This window comes from Girardinichthys multiradiatus, chromosome 17 (genome assembly GCF_021462225.1).
Source record: "Girardinichthys multiradiatus isolate DD_20200921_A chromosome 17, DD_fGirMul_XY1, whole genome shotgun sequence".
NCBI classification, from domain to species: Eukaryota; Metazoa; Chordata; class Actinopteri; order Cyprinodontiformes; family Goodeidae; genus Girardinichthys; species Girardinichthys multiradiatus.
This window is the reverse complement of record NC_061809.1, coordinates 9,825,582-9,844,943: the sequence shown is the minus strand read 5'-3', so window position 1 is coordinate 9,844,943 and position 19,362 is coordinate 9,825,582. Positions and strand designations below refer to the sequence as shown.

Here is a 19,362-nt window from a genome sequence, read left to right as displayed (position 1 = left end):
CCATATGGTTTGATCAGAAGAGAAGATTGACATTTTCACCAACAAACACTAGGTGTGTTTGAGATGAAACAAAGGGTGACTATGTGGAAAAGGATCTCATCCCCACAGTTAAGTACAGTGGAGGATCTGTGATGCAGTGTGCCTGATTATTATAGCAATAAACAACGGCCTTGGCAACCAAGTGTGAGTGGCATAATAAATGTTTTTAAATACAAGTGCTTTTTTCCCACATGTTATGTTGAAGCATTTAAGGCATATGACATGTGAAGATGGTTACCTACATGTGCCAGGGCAGCTTGGTTGTACAAAAAGAATATCTGGAGATGGTATCCTAATGTTTAATTGACTTTAATAAACCAAGGTTGCATCTGACGACTATTAATAAAATGTGAAGATGTTTTCAACATGAGTGTGAACGTGTGTGTGTGTGTGCATGTGGGTGTGTATAATGAGTAGGTGTATGTGGTACAGTAGGTGCGTGTGCTAATTTCTCACCTATAATCGTGGAAATGTGACAGTGTGGAGAAGAATAGTAACTTCTAAGCACCCAGCGCCCAAATGCAGCTAGGGGCAGGTACCCTCGCCTCCCAGAGGCTACAGAGTCCCGAGGCAGACAGACAGCAAGCCCCACTAGCCATACGACCAACATGGTGGCACAAGAGCAGCATCCCCCAGGCCAGACCGGCACAGGGAGAGACACAGGGTATCAATCCCCTCTACCCAACCCCGCGACCATGTGCACGTCAAGTGCCAAGTCCGCAACCCGGTCACCCCGTTGGCAAGGTGCCTAGACAAGCACCCAAGAGCACAATCGCTTTGCACTGAGGAAGAGGAACCCCCCTCTAAACTAACACATCAGCGTTGTACAACCAACCCCCCCACCCCAACTATTGTTTTTTTTTCTAAAAAACTAATTTCTTAAACTGAGAATATTCTTCTTACTAAGTAAATATACTTGAAATAAAGCGTGGATTTGTGAAATATTGTCTGTCATATTATGCTTCTCCAATACGAGACAATTTTATTTTTTATCTACCAGGGGTGCCGATAATTATGGTTTTTGATGGAAATCATGTAGTGTGCATGTTTCGCAGCTTGCTCTCTCAAACACAGTCACGTATCTATTCATGTCTCTTACTCACCTGGTAACAGGAACCCTAACTCTGAGATCACACCAACACAACAGAAGAAAAACAAATAGAAATTAAATCAAATCAAACTTAAAGCTGAGAAATTGGCAGCGCTTTAATTTGTAAGCATAATTTTTTTGTGTCAGTTCTTTCTGAATTAAAGCCTGCAAAGTAAAGCGCAGCCTCTCGGTTAAATCAAAGATGATTGGAAAGGTGATTGTGCTCGACGTGTTCTGATTGGTATCGATTGTTGCTGGGGATTCCCAACCTTGCAGAGCGCTGCCTAGCAGAGCATCAAGTTCTGGGTTGATCTCAGCCTTTTCTTTCAGCATGTGGAAGAGCAGCTGGTTCTGGGTGGCGCTGTTTATCTCAGTCTGCTTCAGCCTCCCCTCCATCACCTTTAGCTGGGAGTCCTTCTGAGCTGCCTGCAGACCCTGAAAATCAACATAGTGGGAATATGTGATTCAGCAGGAATTACTCCCACTTCTTCTTCTCTGTCTGTCTGATTCCGGCATCTAAAGCATTCTCTCATCAGACCAATTAAGTTTTATCAAATCTAATCTGATAGACTTAATTTAATCAAACTGATCCAATTAAAGTCTCACTCAGCATTTATCTAATCAGGAACCATGGCGACAAGGAAACAAGATAAAAACCCATAAATAAGAGTGAATGAGACATACGGTCATAAATAAACTCTTTCAAATTATATTTAATCAGCATCCTGGGGTCCAATATCGATGGAGCTGTATGATTTGCAGCCATAAAGCTAGATTCTGTTGAGCTTCAGCATCATCTTAATTAAAACACAACTCTGCAAAATAGAAAAGTTAAGCCTGGTTCTGTCCTGGTTCTGGTTCCGTCTACCAATGTAAAACCCTAATGTCTTGTTTAAACAAACCATCAGGCCAGTCAGTTGTTTGCATATGACTAAAGCATCAGTGGAGGCAGTATTTTTATAAACCTGGTAATTATCACTGATAAAAATATAGAGCATTAGCATACTGTTGGGGTTGTTTAAATACTTAGGAAATTACAGTTTTCGGCCAGTTTTCTTTCACACTGTGTAAAATCAAAAGGATCTCTGGAGCTTCAGAAAAATCCAGAAACCTGGCCAAACCTTTGGACAGCCTGTGAAAACAAATGGTGATGGATAGAGAAGCAGGTACCTTGTTGATGGCCATAGACACAAAATTGTCCAGAAGGAAGCGGGCTTCTGATAGGTTGCAGGAGCTGATGACAGCAGCTACATCCACAGTGTCTCCATCCTCCTGAAACCCAAAACAAAAACACATTCAGAGGCTATTCTCAAATATTTAACTATTTAACTGTTAATCTAAACCCCATGGATGGTCTGAATATGCAATATTCATCATCAAATAGACTCTAGCCTCAGCGAGATGTAAAACTGTGCTTATCTACATAAACACATGGAGCATTAAAGAAGAAATTAACTGATTGAACCTTGGCTTCCTCCATCTGCATGATGTTGGCCTGGCAGTCGGCGATGCTGTCGTTGATGTAGTCGATGTTGGCACCTAGAGACTCCAGTTCTTCATTCAAGGTAGCCAGGGAGCGATCGGCGTCTGCGCCATCTGCCGCCAGCTTCTCTCTCTTCCTGGACAAGCGTTCCCGCCGCCTGGTCAGCTCTTCCCGTTGCTGGAGAAACGGCGAGATGACAGATGAAGAAAGCGCTCCCTGAGTCTTTCACATGTTATTACGATTGATTATACATGACATAAACACAAAGTATTGTATATTACATCCTTGTGAATTAGAAGGAAAACAATTAATGGCTTACAACACGTTTTACTATTAAAAGTCTGGAAAGTGTGGCGTGCATTTTTATTCTTCACCCTTTACTCTGTTGTCCCTAAATAAACCTACCAAGATCAGGCTGTCCACTTAGACTGACAGACCAGGGAGGGCAATGATATATAGCTGCGAACTCTCAACACCACTGTGAGACCCAACACCACCCTAATGCCCCACAGTTTGAAACCTGTCTGGTTCAAGATTCATTTTACTTCGTGTTGGCGCATATGTAAAGGAAAATCTGTCCAAACTCACTTTCCGTTCCCAATTGTACACAGGCCGATGCACAATATATGACTTAGTGATATATCAACTTAATTTGCAATTGAGGCCAGGATAAGCAGCGGGGTGAGGTAAGTTATCAAGCTCAGAGTTAGGTCAAGGTGTTCTCAGAAGAGGGGTGTATTAATCAGAGAAGCAGCCAATAGGCCCACGTTATCTCAAGAGGAGTTGCAGTGATCAACAGCTGAGCCTTTATAGCTGTGTGTCAAGAAGAAAGGCTTAGATAACACTGCAGATCAAATTTAAAACATTGTGAAACATGGTGATGGCAGCATCATACTGCGGGGATGCTTTTCTTTACCAAGCTACTGACTTTGAGGTATTTGGCAAAAATGATTGGGGAAAAACTGTTAGTCTCTGGATTTAAATAGCTCATACTCTAAAAGACTCCGAGGTGTACTTACAGTGAAAGGTGTTTCTACAAAGAATTGACTTGGGGAGAGGGGGTGAACAAGAATTCATGCCACAAATTTCAGATTTTAATTCATAAAAAAATCTAGAAAACCTGATGGAAAATGTTTCCCTCATTACATGTTACCTGGTGTCGGTCTGTTACATAGATTCCTGATAAAATATATCAGCATTAGTTGTTCTAACAAGTAACTTTATTTGCAATACTTCACATTTATTTCTAGTTCACCTCCCTTCTTCTACGTTCTTCGATTTATTATATCACTATTGTGATGTTACCTTCAGGAGTCGGTTCATATCCGTCTCCATGTTGGAGATGGTCATCCTCTGCATGATGATGTCACTGACACGTCTTTCCAAAGACTGCCATTTAGTCCTGGCCGTCCTTTTCAGGTAAATACTTCCCATCGGTAAGGGGGAGCTCCTGAAAGAGGAGGCGTCTCTGTTAGAGCTCCTGAACTCTGTGACTGGTGTTGTTAACCGACTCAGTGTACCTTGCTCCGTTGGAAGGGCTTGCTCCCGAAGTCTGCAACCTTCCGGGATTTCCTCGGGATGAAGGATCCTGAGCAGACTCGGGTGAGCTTAACTTCCTGCTCACTTTTCCAGACATGGGCCTCACCTGTCGCCTCAGAGCCGTCACCTGCGCACAGGAAACAGAAAAAGGTGTAAGAAGGCAGATTCAGACCAAGTGATGTAATTAAATGCTGCCTTTCTTAATGACAGCCTGATTAACCTCTTCGTTCTTCCTGCGAAGGATCAGCTCCTGTTGCCTTTTATGAGCCTCCAGTGTCCTCACTTGGAGCTGAAACAGGAGGTAAAGTTTAGGTTCTCATTATTTTCATCTTTTCCCATTTAACCAATGGTCTCTGAGGCTTTCAGTCACTCTTGCCTCTGCTCTGCGCTGGTCCTTCTTCAGAGAGGCGATCTCTCTGTTCCGCCTGCACTCCGAAGCCCTGCTCCTCTCCTGCTGCTCCTTCATCTGACGCATCAGCGCCACCTGGTGGACGAACACAGCAGGATAAAATTTGCTGCTGTTAAAAGGTGTAATAAAGGTGTTGGTGTCAAAATAAAAATAAAAAAAGCAGGGAACGTTACTTTGGTCTTCTTCATTTCAGTCACATCCTGCTGGAGCTTCTTAAGCTGCTTCTCGTACTGTGATTGGTTCTTCAGCAGGCGGGCGTGCTCCTTCTGAGCCGACTGGAGCTTCTGCAGCTCTTTGTTCATGCTGCTCAGCTTTCTCTCGTACTCTGTTTTTATTTTTTTGGCCTTCTCCTCAGTACCCGACTCCACTGAGCCTGGAAATATAGGAAAATATCATTTTGGAACTTTGTTTGCAGGACTTATTGAGTAAAGGTTACAGGTTCTATGTTACCCATGTTGTGCAGAACTTTGTCCCTCTCCAACTGCGTGTCTCGGATCTTGTTCTGCAGCATCATCAGCTTCTGCTCGTACTGCTGCTTGAGGGTGTGAAGGCGCCGCTGGCTGTTCTCCAGCTCGTCGATCAGCTTTTGCTTGATGGCGATCTCGCACGTGATGTTGGCCAGGTCAGCCTGCACGTTCTCTGCACGTAGAATGTGTCAGATGACTCTAGATGTTCACAACTCACTTCTGATCTGTAACCGTCTTAAAGGAATGACTTGCTTTAGTGCATGTAATCTCACCTTTCTCATCTAGTTCCTCTGAGTCAGAACCTTCAGAGGTCTCCTCTCCTTCTATATCAAAGTCCTCCTCTTCTCCGTCTGCATCTTCTCCATCTTCATGCCCGCTGGCCTCCTGCAGAACATGTGCATTACACAACAAACTGAGTACTGCACTTAACAAGTTTCTACCTTACATGAACGAGTGTGATGCAGGCGCCATTTTGAAGCAGAAGGAGACATAGTTTTCCCATTTACTGAGATCTACCCTGAGCTTCCAACAGATACTAGGTAAGGTAAGGTAAGTTTATTTACAGGTCCTTCTCAAAATATTAGCATATTGTGATAAAGTTAATTATTTTCCATAATGTAATGATGAAAATTTAACATTCATATATTTTAGATTCATTGCACACTAACTGAAATATTTCAGGTCTTTTATTGTCTTAATACGGATGATTTTGGCATACAGCTCATGAAAACCCAAAATTCCTATCTCACAAAATTAGCATATTTCAACTGACCAATAAAAGAAAAGTGTTTTTAATACAAAAAACGTCAACCTTCAAATAATCATGTACAGTTATGCACTCAATACTTGGTCGGGAATCCTTTGGCAGAAATGACTGCTTCAATGCGGCGTGGCATGGAGGCAATCAGCCTGTGGCACTGCTGAGGTCTTATGGAGGCCCAGGATGCTTCGATAGCAGCCTTTAGCTCATCCAGAGTGTTGGGTCTTGAGTCTCTCAAGGTTCTCTTCACAATATCCCACAGATTCTCTATGGGGTTCAGGTCAGGAGAGTTGGCAGGCCAATTGAGCACAGTGATACCATGGTCAGTAAACCATTTACCAGTGGTTTTGGCACTGTAATCAGGTGCCAGGACGTGCTGAAAAATGAAATCTTCATCTCCATAAAGCTTTTCAGCAGATGGAAGCATGAAGTGCTCCAAAATCCCCTGATAGCTAGCTGCATTGACCCTGCCCTTGATAAAACACAGTGGACCAACACCAGCAGCTGACACGGCACCCCAGACCATCACTGACTGTGGGTACTTGACACTGGACTTCTGGCATTTTGGCATTTCCTTCTCCCCAGTCTTCTTCCAGACTCTGGCACCTTGGTTTCCGAATGACATGCAGAATTTGCTTTCATCCGAAAAAAAGTACTTTGGACCACAGAGCAACAGTCCAGTGCTGCTTCTCTGTAGCCCAGGTCAGGCGCTTCTGCCGCTGTTTCTGGTTCAAAAGTGGCTTGACCTGGGGAATGCGGCACCTGTAGCCCATTTCCTGCACACGCCTGTGCACGGTGGCTCTGGATGTTTCTACTCCAGACTCAGTCCACTGCTTCCGCAGGTCCCCCAAGGTCTGGAATCGGCCCTTCTCCACAATCTTCCTCAGGGTCCGGTCACCTCTTCTCGTTGTGCAGCGTTTTCTGCCACACTTTTTCCTTCCCACAGACTTCCCACTGAGGTGCCTTGATACAGCACTCTGGGAACAGCCTATTTGTTCAGAAATTTCTTTCTGTGTCTTACCCTCTTGCTTGAGGGTGTCAATAGTGGCCTTCTGGACAGCAGTCAGGTCGGCAGTCTTACCCATGATTGGGGTTTTGAGTGATGAACCAAGCTGGGAGTTTTAAAGGCCTCAGGAATCTTTTGCAGGTGTTTAGAGTTAACTCGTTGATTCAGATGATTAGGTTCATAGCTCGTTTAGAGACCCTTTTAATGATATGCTAATTTTGTGAGATAGGAATTTTGGGTTTTCATGAGCTGTATGCCAAAATCATCCGTATTAAGACAATAAAAGACCTGAAATATTTCAGTTAGTGTGCAATGAATCTAAAATATATGAATGTTAAATTTTCATCATGACATTATGGAAAATAATGAACTTTATCACAATATGCTAATATTTTGAGAAGGACCTGTATATAGCGCCTTTCAGCAACGAGACACTCAAAGCTCTGTACATACAATTACAATACAATCACAAAGCAAATAAACACAGATACAGACACAGAAAAACAAATCAAATGATAAAATCAAACAACAGAGGTAATTTAAAAAAGTTAAATAAAATAAAGAGAATAGAATGACTGACAAGAAAATGAAAGAAAAATTGGACTGAAAACGCAACTAATCATGCCTAAATGGCACAGTCAAAGGCCACTCTAAAGAAATAGGTTTTTTATCTTGATTTAAAGCAACTTAGGGTTTCGGCGCTTTTACAGTTTTCTGGCAGTTTATTCCAGATTAGTGGAGCATAAGAACTAAAAGCTGCTTCTCCATGTTTAGTTCTGGTCTTGGGTATGCAGAGTAGATTATAGCCAGAAGACCTGAGAGGTCTGGGTGGTTGATACACTGACAAGAAGTCTGTAATGTATTTTGCTGCTAAGCCATTCAGTGATTTATAGACTAACAAAAGTATTTTAAACTCTATTCTCTGAGCTACAGGGAGCCAGTGTAGGGACTTTAGAACCGGGGTGATGTGCTCCACTTTCTTAGTTCTAGTGAGGACGCGGGCTGCAGCATTCTGGATCAACTGCAGCTGTCTGATTGACTTTTTAGGCAGACCTGTGAAGACACCGTTGCAGTAATCAATTCTACTAAAGATGAACGCATGAATTAGTTTTTCAAGGTCCTGCTGAGACATTAGTCCTTTAATCCTGGAGATGTTCTTTAGGTGATAGAAGGCCGACCTAGTTACTACCTTTATGTGCCTCTGAAGGTTCAGGTCTGAGTCCATCACTACACCCAGGTTTCGAGCCTGGCTGGTGGTTTCTAGCTGTTTTAACTGAAGCTGTGTGCTAACTTTTAAACGCTCTTCCTTTGGTCCAAAGATTATTACTTCAGTTTTGTTTTGATTCAGCTGAAGAACATTTAGGCCCATCCATGCATTGATTTCTTCTAAGCATTTACCCAGCGCTTGAATGGGTTCATGGTCACCTGGTGACATCGTAACGTATAGCTGTGTGTCGTCTGCATAGTTATGATAACTTACGTTGTTGTTTATTAAAATCTGAGTTAGGGGGAGCATGTAGATATTGAATAGGAGGGGCCCTAAGATGGACCCTTGGGGAACGCCACATGTGATTTTTGTGCTCTCTGATGTAAAGTTAGCTACTGACACAAAAAAGTCCCTGTCCTTCAAGTAGGATTTAAACCAGTTGAGTGCTGTACCAGAAAGGCCGACCCAGTTTTCCAGGTGCTCTAATAAAATGGAGTGATCAACAGTGTCGAATGCTGCACTAAGGTCCAATAATACCACTACTGTGGTTCTTCCACAGTCTGCTTTATATGGATGTCATCGAACACCTTGACAAGAGCAGTCTCTGTACTGTGGTGAGCAGGAAGCCTGAATGGAAGACATCGAAGCGGTTGGTCATTGTTAGGAAGTTATTTAACTGCTGAAACAGCTTTTTCAATTATCTTGCTGATGAAGGGGAGGTTTGATATAGGCCTGTAGTTCTGTAGTAGCAGCTTGTCCAAGTTGCTCTTTTTCAATAGAGGTTTGATAATTGCTGATTTTAGGGCCTGGGGGAAAACACCTGACAAAAGGGACGTGTTTATTATTTGTGTTAAATCAGATGTTATTACAGGCAAAGCTTTCTTAAGGAAAGCTGTGGGTAAAAGATCGAGACAGCAGGAAGAAGAGCTTAGTTGCTGTACGATTTCTTCTAAGATTTTGCAGTTTATTTGGTGAAATTGGGAAATTTTGTCAAAATCAGTTCTAATAGGAGACAACATTGGTACTGGAGTTAATGTGGATGTGCTGACTGCCCCTCTGATCTTTTGTTTTTTTTTCAGTAAAGAATTTAGCAAATTCATTGCAGGCCCTGGTAGAGTGGAGTTCAGATGCTACAGTTACAGGAGGGTTTGTTAACCTGTCGACCGTGGCAAATAATGCATGAGCATTGTTAATGTTTTTGCTGATGATGTCAGAAAAGAAAGATTCCCTTGCATTTTTCAGTTGTAGGTTATATCTGTATAGTCTCTATTTATAGATAATATAGTGAACCTTGAGTCCAGTCTTTCGCCACCTGCGTTCAGCTTTTCGACACTCCTTTTTTTCACTTCTGTCTGGTGGAGCACTTCTCCATGGAGACATTTTCTTCCCAGAAACGACTTTCACTTTAATTGGAGCAATTGAATCAATGATGTCTGAGATTTTAGAATGAAAGTTATCTACCAGCTCATCTACAGTGTTACAGGGCAAAGTGGAGGTAGAAGAGTAAATCTGGTTAAAAGTTTCAGCAGCACCGCCCTTAAAGATGTGTTTTCTTATCATGTCTCTTTGACAAACTACTGAGTCATTGCAGATGATGCTTTCAAAAATAACAGAAAAGTGGTCAGATAGGGCAACATCAGTTACAGACACCTTGGAAATGTTTAGACCCTTAGTGATGATCAAGTCCAAAATATGTCCCTGTTTTGCGTTTGCTTTTTAACATGTTGAGTCAAACCAAAATTTCTAAGAGTGTCACATAGATCTATTGTACTTCTGTCTTCAGGATTGTCCATGTGAATGTTGAAGTCTCCCACAATAATTAAACAGTGATAATAAATACAAATCACAGATAAAAGCTCTTTAAAATCACTGATAAAGTTTGTTTTGGACTTAGGAGGCCTGTAAATATTCAAGAACATGGTTCGGACCGGGCTCTTTACCTGGAGAGCCAAATATTCAAAAGAGTCAAATTTGCCCAGAAATACTTTTTTACACTCAAATAAATCTTTAAACAAAGTGGCCACCCCTCCACCTGTTCTTTGCTGTCTGCTCTCACAAAGAAAATTGTAGTTCGGAGGCGTCGACTCTATTAGAATGGGAGCTTCATTAAATTCATGTAACCATGTTTCTGTTAAAAACATAACATCAAGATCGTGGTCAGTAATGAAGTCATTGATTAAAAATTATTTTCCTGACAGAGATCTAATGTTCAGTAAAGCCAGTTTATATGACTTAGTTGCTGATATTAACTCTGTGTCTGGTTGTACCTGACAGTTTATGGCTTTTTTTGATTGTTTATTACTGTCTCTTATCCTTTTGGCTTTGCTCTTTCTGTCACGTATAAGCACAGAGATTTTACAACTATCTCCTATTAGGGGCCCAAGTTTTTCCTGGACATGCTCATTTCTGATAAAGTTACCACTGGGGCCCAGACTGTATCACAGAGAAGTGATTTGAAGGTCCTGATTAGGAGGAGATAGATTTAGGAGGTGGTGGAGGTCTGCGGCATTTGGAAGATGTTGGTTTAGTAGCAGGGCCTCGGCCACGGGGGGTGTTGAATGGAGAAGATGTCAGAGCCATTTGGGTCCCGATTTTAAGAGCTCCTTTCATGTTATCAGAATCCAGTAAAGCAAAAAGCGCGCGTGGGGATATGGGAGAGTTCTGTGCAGTCTGGGTCGGGGTCTGGGGTGAGGGGGGTTTACCGGGGGTGTCGGTCTGGGTCTGGGGGGATGGGGGTATAATGGGGGGGTTCACTTCTCCTGTGGATTTCGACGGGGAGACCTTTTGTGATGACCTCTCTTTCTCAGCCAACTGGCCGGTTGTTTCTGCTGGAGCTGTTGGAGGCAGCGTTATCATTGTTGTTGATACTCCATGTTCTCTGCTGAAGGTTGAAGTTGCTGGTGGATTATTTACTGAATAGAAGAGATTAGATGTGAGACGTCTGGCTCCTGGCTTGTTCAAACAGAAACCATCTTGCTTAAAAAGTTGTCTTTTTTCCCAAAAAATATTAAAGTTGTCGATGAAGTTCACAGTTGTGGTGGCACATATTTTTTTCAACCACTTATTAATCATCAGAAGTATAGAAAAAACCTTATCTCCACAGAAAATCGGTGCAAAGGGTCCGCTGAGAAACATCTTGATATTGAGACCTCCAACAATATTCAGAAGACAAGTGAAATCCTCCTTCAGTCTTTCTGATTTTTTCTTAGCTACGTCATCCATGGCTCCACAGCGTATAATAAGGTTTTCTAGAGACTGCAATCTGTGATTGCAAGAATGTTCTCTGAGATATCAGAAACCGCGTTACTGGTACCAATCATACCTTCTGTGTTTTTCTTGTTGCAGAAGTTTTTAATTCCATCCACAGCTGTGTTGCCCACTATTAGGGTTCTTGGTGTTTAGAATGAAGGTTGTTCTCAAACCTTTTATTGTTCTCAGAAGATGGATAATCTTCCTGGTTTTCATTCTGTAGTGAAGCAAATCTGTTTTGGAGGGGAATTCCATTATTTCCAGCTGTCTCATTCCTATCAGTTGTTGTGACAGCAGCTCGCTGTCGAAGTCTCCTTTTCCCAGGAGAAATGGGGGCATTTCTCTGTAATTCTGGCCATTCTAATTTATTTAATTGCTGAGATCTTCCAGTGAGTTGTCCACCTTGATTTTTTGGGCATGCGCCTAAAACATGCCAGGAGGATCTGCCGGTAGGTTTATTCTCAGTGTTCTGATTGCCAGCTGAGTTGTTGAGCTGGCTGTCACTGTTTGGGATCACAGGCAGAGTTGAATCATCGTTGTACCCCATATTCACCTCCACATTCACTTCTAGTCGATGGATTTTCATCTCCAAAACAGCCAATTTCTGTAAAAGTTTGTCGAAGTCCTCTGTGGTGAAGGGAGGCATTTTGTGCTGATTAGCTGGCGTCAACTTGTCCTTCTTTCGAGTTCAATTATAAAAACATCAAAGTCCTTTAAAAAATAAAAAATAATAATAATAATCCTTGGGATTCGCTGGTAAGAAGTTGTTTTAGTCTAATATTTCCGTAATTTTGGCTAAGAGATAAAAAGTTAGGAGTAAAAGAATGCAAGGAAGCAGGGAGCTTAGGAGAAAAGCGTCTGAGCAGGCAGAGAAGTGAAATATTAAAAAAGGACATATACGGACATATACGGTCCACCTGCTGGAAGGTAAACCACCATCCCAGACTTAAGTCATTTGCAGCCCTGTACCTGCTGAAGAAAAGCCTCCCCATAGCATGAAGGTCATGCAAACACAGTTTCATATTTTATTAATAGAGCCTGTCTGCTTTGATGCCAGAAGCAACCCTGATTTATCATTTTTGCAGAGGAAAGCTGCTCTGGCACATGTAGACAACCAGACAAAAAGCTGTGACAGGACACGCTTGGTGAGGGTACTAGGCTGTTGTGTCTAAGGACTCAAAAGATATCCCTCAAAATGGATTCTTTGCTAAGATATAAGCAGAAAAAAAGACTAAATATGGTTTTATGAACATGTCCCAGAGTTAATTGGGTTAACGAATTTAACCAAGATACCTCAAAAATAAAGTGGAAAAGCCACCAAAATAAAACACAAATTGTTTAAAAATGTTTAACAATATGCTTACTTTATATCTCTGTTAGGAATAACCTTTATTAATATGACTCATAGCTGTTTTTCCCATTTATACTATAGTGAAATAAAATATAAGTTCTAATGTTTCCCTTTTGTTAGAATAGGATAAGAATGCTCATAAACATACAGTACATGATAAATGGCCCAAGGTTTGTCATAAGTGACCTGAAGCTGGGGCACTGGGTTTGATAGTGGAGCAGCTGGTATAACTGGGTTGATTAGAAACCTACAGCACACTTAGATTAAGTATGGACACCTGCTACTACACAATCTAACAGATAGACACCACAATGGTGACACATAGTCTACTGATAATCACTGAGGGAGGGCACATCCATTGCATTGGAGTGCCAGATATAAAAACTGTATGTGACCTTCTATCGAGGCTCTTCGTCATCCTCTAACAGACGGTAACGGTCCGAGACGGGAGCCTCAGCGCTGATCCCTGTAATCATTCCTCTGCCTTAACTTAGATTAAAAAGAGCTAAAAGTTAGAAACTGGTTAAGAGTCGTTCCTTTAAGAGTCTTTAGATAGAGTGTGCAACCGTTTTCGGGATTCCCAAGGACCGGTAGGGCTCCGAGGCGTCTGACCGCCAACAGGGGTCGGTAGCTCGAACATCTCACAAAAAGAAAGTTTCCTCGCCCAAGCCTTATCATTTGGAAATACTTTATAAATGAGAAAGTGCCGTAATGAAACTGCAGAACCATTCCAAAATAAGAGCTTCTATAGGGAACTCCACCTACCCCCTCTGCCTCCTCGTTGCTTCTCTCCTGATCATTGTCGGGGAGCTCCTCTTTGACGACGCTGAAAAACAGGAAAAATGTTTTAGGCCCTTCTCAAGGATCAGTTCAGGCATCTGTATTGAACAGCAACAGATACAGGAGACGGGCAAACAGAGACTTGGTCGGATGATGAGAAAGAGGTGAGAGTGGTGCTGATTAACGAAGAGATGGATGAGTATTAATTACGAATCACACCTTGGCAGGCATCCAGAGTAAAAAATTTAATTACTGAAAGAAAAAAGCCACACTGCACCAGATCGGCTGACCAGATGCTGCAGGATATGTTCTAGATCAATTGAGATGTTTTTTATTTAAACTTTAAGCTTAACTTAACAAAATAAATCTGATCAGCATCTTTTAGAGTACAGTAAAAAAGGACAATCTGCTATATTTAGGAACTCTGCCTCAGCAGAAACCACCTGCAGGGACAGAAGAATTGTTAGTGTTAGTTGATTTAGGGAGGTGTTAGAAGGAGGACTTGGGTCAACAGTGAATTAAAAATCTCATCCATTAATCTGGAAATTTCATCTTGTGAGTGATTCTGTCAGATACTGTGATGTGAATCCATTTTGCGAAGGGAGGTAGCAGACCTGCTGAGCTCAGCCTCATGGTGCTGATTCTCCTCGAACTGCCTCAGCCTTAAGAGAGATTGGGGAGTGTACGTGGAGAGGACAGGAGTGAGACAAGGGAAGTTCACAAGACAGCAGAGGGACAGAGAGTGAGACAGAGCAACCAAATGGAGATGGTGCAGAAGACAAAGACTGGAAGTAAAACGCCATTTTATCAAAGAAGCTCACTCCACCTCTTTTTCTTCTTCTTCTCCATCTTCTTGAGCTTCTCCAGGTCCTTCTTGGCCATCTCGATGACGTCGCTGGCCTCCTTCTCCGGGGGCATCAGGGCGGAGAAGGAGCCAGGGCCGCCATACAGAGAGGAGCGAGCCGACGCCCGGCTCAAGCTCTTTCTCAGATTCTCGTTCACGGCTTCGCTCTCGAGAAGCTTCGCTCTGGGAGACGCACAAAGACGTAAACGTTGTAAAAGTATTGAACCTTTGCAAATTTTGTGACCACAAACTTTTGTGAATTTTACTACTTTTAGGCTCTAGAACAAAAAGAGAATATGAAAGCTATGTTCCGTATTTATGGAAAATGAAGGGAAATAACATAGATTTCAGTCTAACGACAAAAAGTGACTGAACAAAATCTAAATTATTCCCTGAACCACTAGCGTCACTTTGTTGTGGAAATCATATCCAGATATTATGTGACAAAACAGCAAAACTGCTAAAACTAGGATTTCAACAGTCACTGTGAAGGGCCAAAAAAGCCGCAGGTTGCACATTCTTGTGATAGACCAAAATGCTTTTAATTGTTTTTTACAAAGAAAAAATTGAAAGAATCTGATGAGCATATGCATTCTGGTCCATGAGCAAGTACTTTGTTGAACCACCTTTAGTTCCATCCACCTTCCCACCAGCTTCCCAGTCCCTGCTGAATAAAAGCATCCCCACAGTCTGATGCTGCCACCATCGTGTTTCCTCATGGAAGAGGTGTGCTCAGGGTGATGTGGCTTGAGGCAAACTAAAAAAATTGGACGTTTAATGCCTTTCTTTTTCCTTCCAAGAATCTCTTCTATTTACCTGCATCCGCATTCCTATCAATGACCTTTAATGCTTCCCTGTCTGCTCTAAAGAAAAGCATTCCCACAGCATGAGGCTGCCACCACCTTGTTTCATAGAATATGGAGCACTGTTAGGTTTCCACCACACATCATGTAAGCCATTTTGAAAACCGTTTATCATTTTCCTTCTGCTTCATAATGTTGCACTGCATTGTCTTTGTCATATAAGATGCCAACCAAATACATTACAACGTTGTGGTTGTAATGTGACAAATGTGGGCAAGCTCAAAGCAAATGAATATAAGAATAAACAAAAACTTTTTATGTCTACCGTAGTTCCTCGATTTCTTTGATGTAGTTCTGGATCATGTTGCCAATTTCTTCATTCCCATCACCTATGAACAGATAAGGTACAGTTAAGCTTTCAATTTAAAAAAAATGTCCACAAAAATAAATCTAATGCATTGCAGAAAGCAGCTTTCAACAGCATAACTAGTTAAACATGCAAAACTCACCTATCGGCAGTTTTTCCGCATTTGAAGACATAAGACTCAAAATGAGCAGAAGTTTCTATATCAGAATGCCTGAGACTATGACTCCCACCTGCTTTGGCCAGCACCTGGCTGGCCTGCTCACTGAGCAACTGGGTCAGCCTTGTCCTCTGGGCGTCGATGGTCTCCTGCATGGCCTTCACTCTCACTCTTAGGTTGTTGTTCTCCGTCTGCAACATGGAGTTCTCGTGGACCAGGTCATTGATGCCCTCCATGCCATCTTCCCCCAGCACTCGTTTCCCCTGAACATTAAGGCGGATTGTCAGTGAGTCTCAGGCCTGGCTTTAACTCCCTCTGTATATCTGACCCCAATAATCCTACCGTCTTGTACTCCATCAGTTCCATCTGCAACCGGGCTATCTCTGTCCTCAGTGCACTGATCTGCTGGCTGGCCCTGTCTTGGTTTACCATCACCTTGTTCTTGATGTTTCGGGCCCTGTTGGCGTACTTTAGGGTGTTTAAGGTCTCCATAAAGTCTCGGTCAGATGGGCTGATGCAGGCGATCATAATAGTTTGGCTGGAAAATTGACAAAATAGGAATAACAATCCAAGTTTCTTGTATGTAATATCACTCTTCAGTAATCAGACACACAAACCTGTTGCCGCCCAGTGAGTCCTGTAACAGCCGGGTGAGTTTGGAGTCTCTGTAAGGCACGTGGCTAGAGCGTTTGCTTCGGTCTCCCAAAGCGCTGATGACATTTCCCAAGGCAAGCTGAGGAGTTTCAAAATAAAAACTGTATAGTGTGCTTCCTATTCTAACCACAAGGGGTCTTTGTTGCTCCATTGAAATTTGAACTGTTCTTTCTAGCTAACCAAAGTGAGTTGACCCTTGAAACATTTCTGCATTAATGATTGAGAATCTGCTTCCTCACCAGTCCACAGTTAATGGAGATGCCCTCTTTCGCTCTGTCTCCCGTCGCGCCGGTTCTTTTCAGTCTCTCGGAACCCGCCAGGTCCACAAAGTGGAACTTGGCCGTCAGCGTCTCAAACTCATTAATCTCCGAATCATTAGCCAGGCGGTTATCAGTGAGGTTATCCTGGATGAGAAGTAGCAACATGTGCAACACTAAATCAATGAATCAGTTTCCAGTTAACTATAATATATATATTATATATGGTATATTGGTATATATTGGTAAGGCAGTTCTCGGCTGTAGTCTCGTGTGCCGCCTACATTGTTATCAGGAGAGCAGACTCGGACTTGGCAGAGGTGGATGGTGAAGATGGCATGCGAGCGTGAACTCTGGACGTTCATCTGGGTGCTGGCGGTAGTGCGAGACAGGGCGCCCAGCTTCAGACATTGCATCATCTGTTAGAGGTCAGAGGGCCAAGTGACAACAATGTGAGTGTTTACACCACAGAGAAGATTTCAATCACACAGAGAAAAAGAAGGGTGCCTCTGTTGTATAAGGATTTTCAAAAAGGTACAAAGCTTAATATGCAATGTTGTTTTTTTTAATGAGGTGGGTTTATGATAATATATCATTAAGGATCACTTAAAGACCTTATTATTGTTTCTTTTTGCCTTTTCAACTAAGGCAGTAATGTTGCCATGCGGAACGTGATATTTCACTAAGCCCATTCTTCTTTTTACCAGTGAATATTACTGCCCAAAGCATCACCGAGCCACTGCTATGCTTTTAATGATCTGCTACAACATCTTCCTCCCAATCTTACTTATTTTTTTTCTTCCACAGTTCACTGGTCTTACTTGCCAGATCAGTCAGCATTATTTCAGACATTCACAAACCTTTGACACAAACCTCATTTTAGTTGGCGGACTTTGTTTTACTATCTATTCAAAATGTTTGGGTTTTTTCTAGACATTAACCTGACATCTACATTACTGCTAATAGTGTTGAAAGTTTTAGACAGGTGTAAACAGTCTGAACCCACTGAAGGAAAGAAAGAAAATATAGCATGCTCCTAACTTATTAGCCTGCCTCGTAGAGAGGTGTTACAAGCCCTAAATGATACGTTATGAAATGATTGGTTTTTTTTTAAGAGACTCATGAGTGGCACAGTTATAGGGGCTTCTGCTATTTCTACATTATACAACCATGTTTAGCCAATAGACAGCACTTAGTCAACTGAACGTTTTTAAAGGTTCAAACACACACAGAGATCTTTGTCCATTTCTTTTGGGTTTCTACGACTTTTTGAGGACAAACAGGATTACAGCATCACAGATCATCCGTCTTACTTAACAGTGGGCATTAGCAGCATTTCCACATATTATTTTAATCCCAGTCCCTTTAAACAAATACACAGTTTCAGGTAAGGTTCTAATAAAAATGCGCAAGATTCTCATATTTACATTTGTGATTGTTCCTGCCATGCCTTGCAACAACTGGTTGGGATGTAAATACCCACATGTAATGGTTGCTATGGAGACTCTGTGACCATTAACATCCTTCTCGCTGTGCACAGTGCCAAAGATAAAGATGGGTCCTTGTCCAGCCTAGTTCTTACAGCTTCTATTTTATTGTTTTTACTCTGCATGCGCTAGTTTTGGACTCATTTTATACTAACGTTTAGATTATTTCTCTCTCTGTTTTGTTTTACCTTTAGTTGCTTTACCTTTAGTTTTTTATCATTAAAGCTGAATGGTATAGTATGGTGTGGTTTTAAACACTGCTTAGTGTAGATGTGGGTAAGTTTAGACAAGTATCTATCTTTCTTGCAATGATTTACAGTCTTATAAAAACCAAGAGGCATCTGCTCTAACTGAATGACATTTGCTCTTGTCTTACCCATTTTGAAGAGTGACTATGAGAAAAAAGGCTCTCTGTAATGTCATATATACACCCACGAGTTAGGAACTTGACTACAGACTGAAAGTTCAACTCAAAAAGGTAAATAATGTATTTAAAAAAATGAAAACAATCATGGTTCATTTGTTTAATTTAATTTGTATGTTCACCTGGCTTTCCCATTTTGAAGAGCACAGAAGTTTGCTTTGGTTGCATTTAAGTTAAAGGAATCATCATGGGTGTCAATAACTGTGGCACCAGTACTTTAAAAAGAAACAACAGTGTGAAATTATACTTCTGCAATAAAACTAATTTGAGGTGCTTTTTGGCATCTTTACCAGAGGTGGCAACAGTTGTGGAGGAGTTTGTGTTATAGAAACAGGAAAGCAAAAATATGAATCCATGTTAAATTAGTTTCACAGATGTATGGTAAATAGTATATGTCTAAAGGCAAAAAGCTGAAGGTTTCCAGAGTGTGCTGGCTGCTTAAAGCCGACCTCCGCAGCGGAGGTGACGGTGCGGGTGGTGACCCCCACGGTGTAGATGCCCCCGTTGGCGTCTTCATGAATTTTGATGTTTGATCTCTGCCTCCTGGCCTCCAGGTCACGGGTTGTGTCGAACAAATCCAGCACTTCTTCATTGTACAGCTAGAGCACAGGTGAAATAAATGGGAAGATAAAATGAAAGAAATGGGAAAGAAAACAGGTAAAACAGAAGATAAATGATTAGTCATCATCTATGTTCAGCTGCCTTCTCCGCAGCTGTCAGCAGCTACTTGGTGTTAGTTAAAAATAAAGCCGGAGGTCGACCAAAGTGACAAACTAATGACAGTTTAATGGTGCTCGAGTCATCTGGGCACTTTAACAACCCGCGGCAGACCTTTGACCTCTGGCTGTCAGCATGTTCTTTCTGTGTCTACTTAATTGACCATAAATGGTTTCAGCTTAGTGAGTTCAGAGCTCAAATTGTGCCCTAAAAATTGTTTTAATGTGGTTGTGTTCAAATGTGTCAGTTTGAATGTGGTGAAGCAGGCCCGC

At 41.9% G+C, this 19,362-nt stretch overlaps 1 protein-coding gene across 1 annotated transcript in view; it reads right to left on the bottom strand.

Annotated features, from left to right (window-relative positions):
- The window catches only part of LOC124883023 (kinesin-like protein KIF21A), a 43,336-nt gene that overhangs the window by 8,371 nt on the left and 15,603 nt on the right, over window positions 1-19,362 (bottom strand). The window contains exons 4-24 of the mRNA XM_047389838.1: window positions 18,823-18,972; window positions 16,747-16,881; window positions 16,445-16,609; window positions 16,169-16,284; window positions 15,894-16,089; window positions 15,625-15,814; window positions 15,353-15,416; window positions 14,207-14,407; window positions 13,995-14,042; window positions 13,366-13,426; window positions 5,300-5,411; window positions 5,011-5,199; window positions 4,734-4,933; window positions 4,528-4,635; window positions 4,372-4,440; window positions 4,133-4,278; window positions 3,918-4,062; window positions 2,595-2,789; window positions 2,300-2,401; window positions 1,399-1,564; window positions 1,143-1,163 (exon numbers count right to left, since the gene is read on the bottom strand). Of these exons, the coding sequence (XP_047245794.1) occupies window positions 1,143-1,163; window positions 1,399-1,564; window positions 2,300-2,401; window positions 2,595-2,789; window positions 3,918-4,062; window positions 4,133-4,278; window positions 4,372-4,440; window positions 4,528-4,635; window positions 4,734-4,933; window positions 5,011-5,199; window positions 5,300-5,411; window positions 13,366-13,426; window positions 13,995-14,042; window positions 14,207-14,407; window positions 15,353-15,416; window positions 15,625-15,814; window positions 15,894-16,089; window positions 16,169-16,284; window positions 16,445-16,609; window positions 16,747-16,881; window positions 18,823-18,972 (2,779 nt within the window). The remainder of the gene's footprint in view (window positions 1-1,142; window positions 1,164-1,398; window positions 1,565-2,299; window positions 2,402-2,594; window positions 2,790-3,917; window positions 4,063-4,132; window positions 4,279-4,371; window positions 4,441-4,527; window positions 4,636-4,733; window positions 4,934-5,010; window positions 5,200-5,299; window positions 5,412-13,365; window positions 13,427-13,994; window positions 14,043-14,206; window positions 14,408-15,352; window positions 15,417-15,624; window positions 15,815-15,893; window positions 16,090-16,168; window positions 16,285-16,444; window positions 16,610-16,746; window positions 16,882-18,822; window positions 18,973-19,362) is intronic.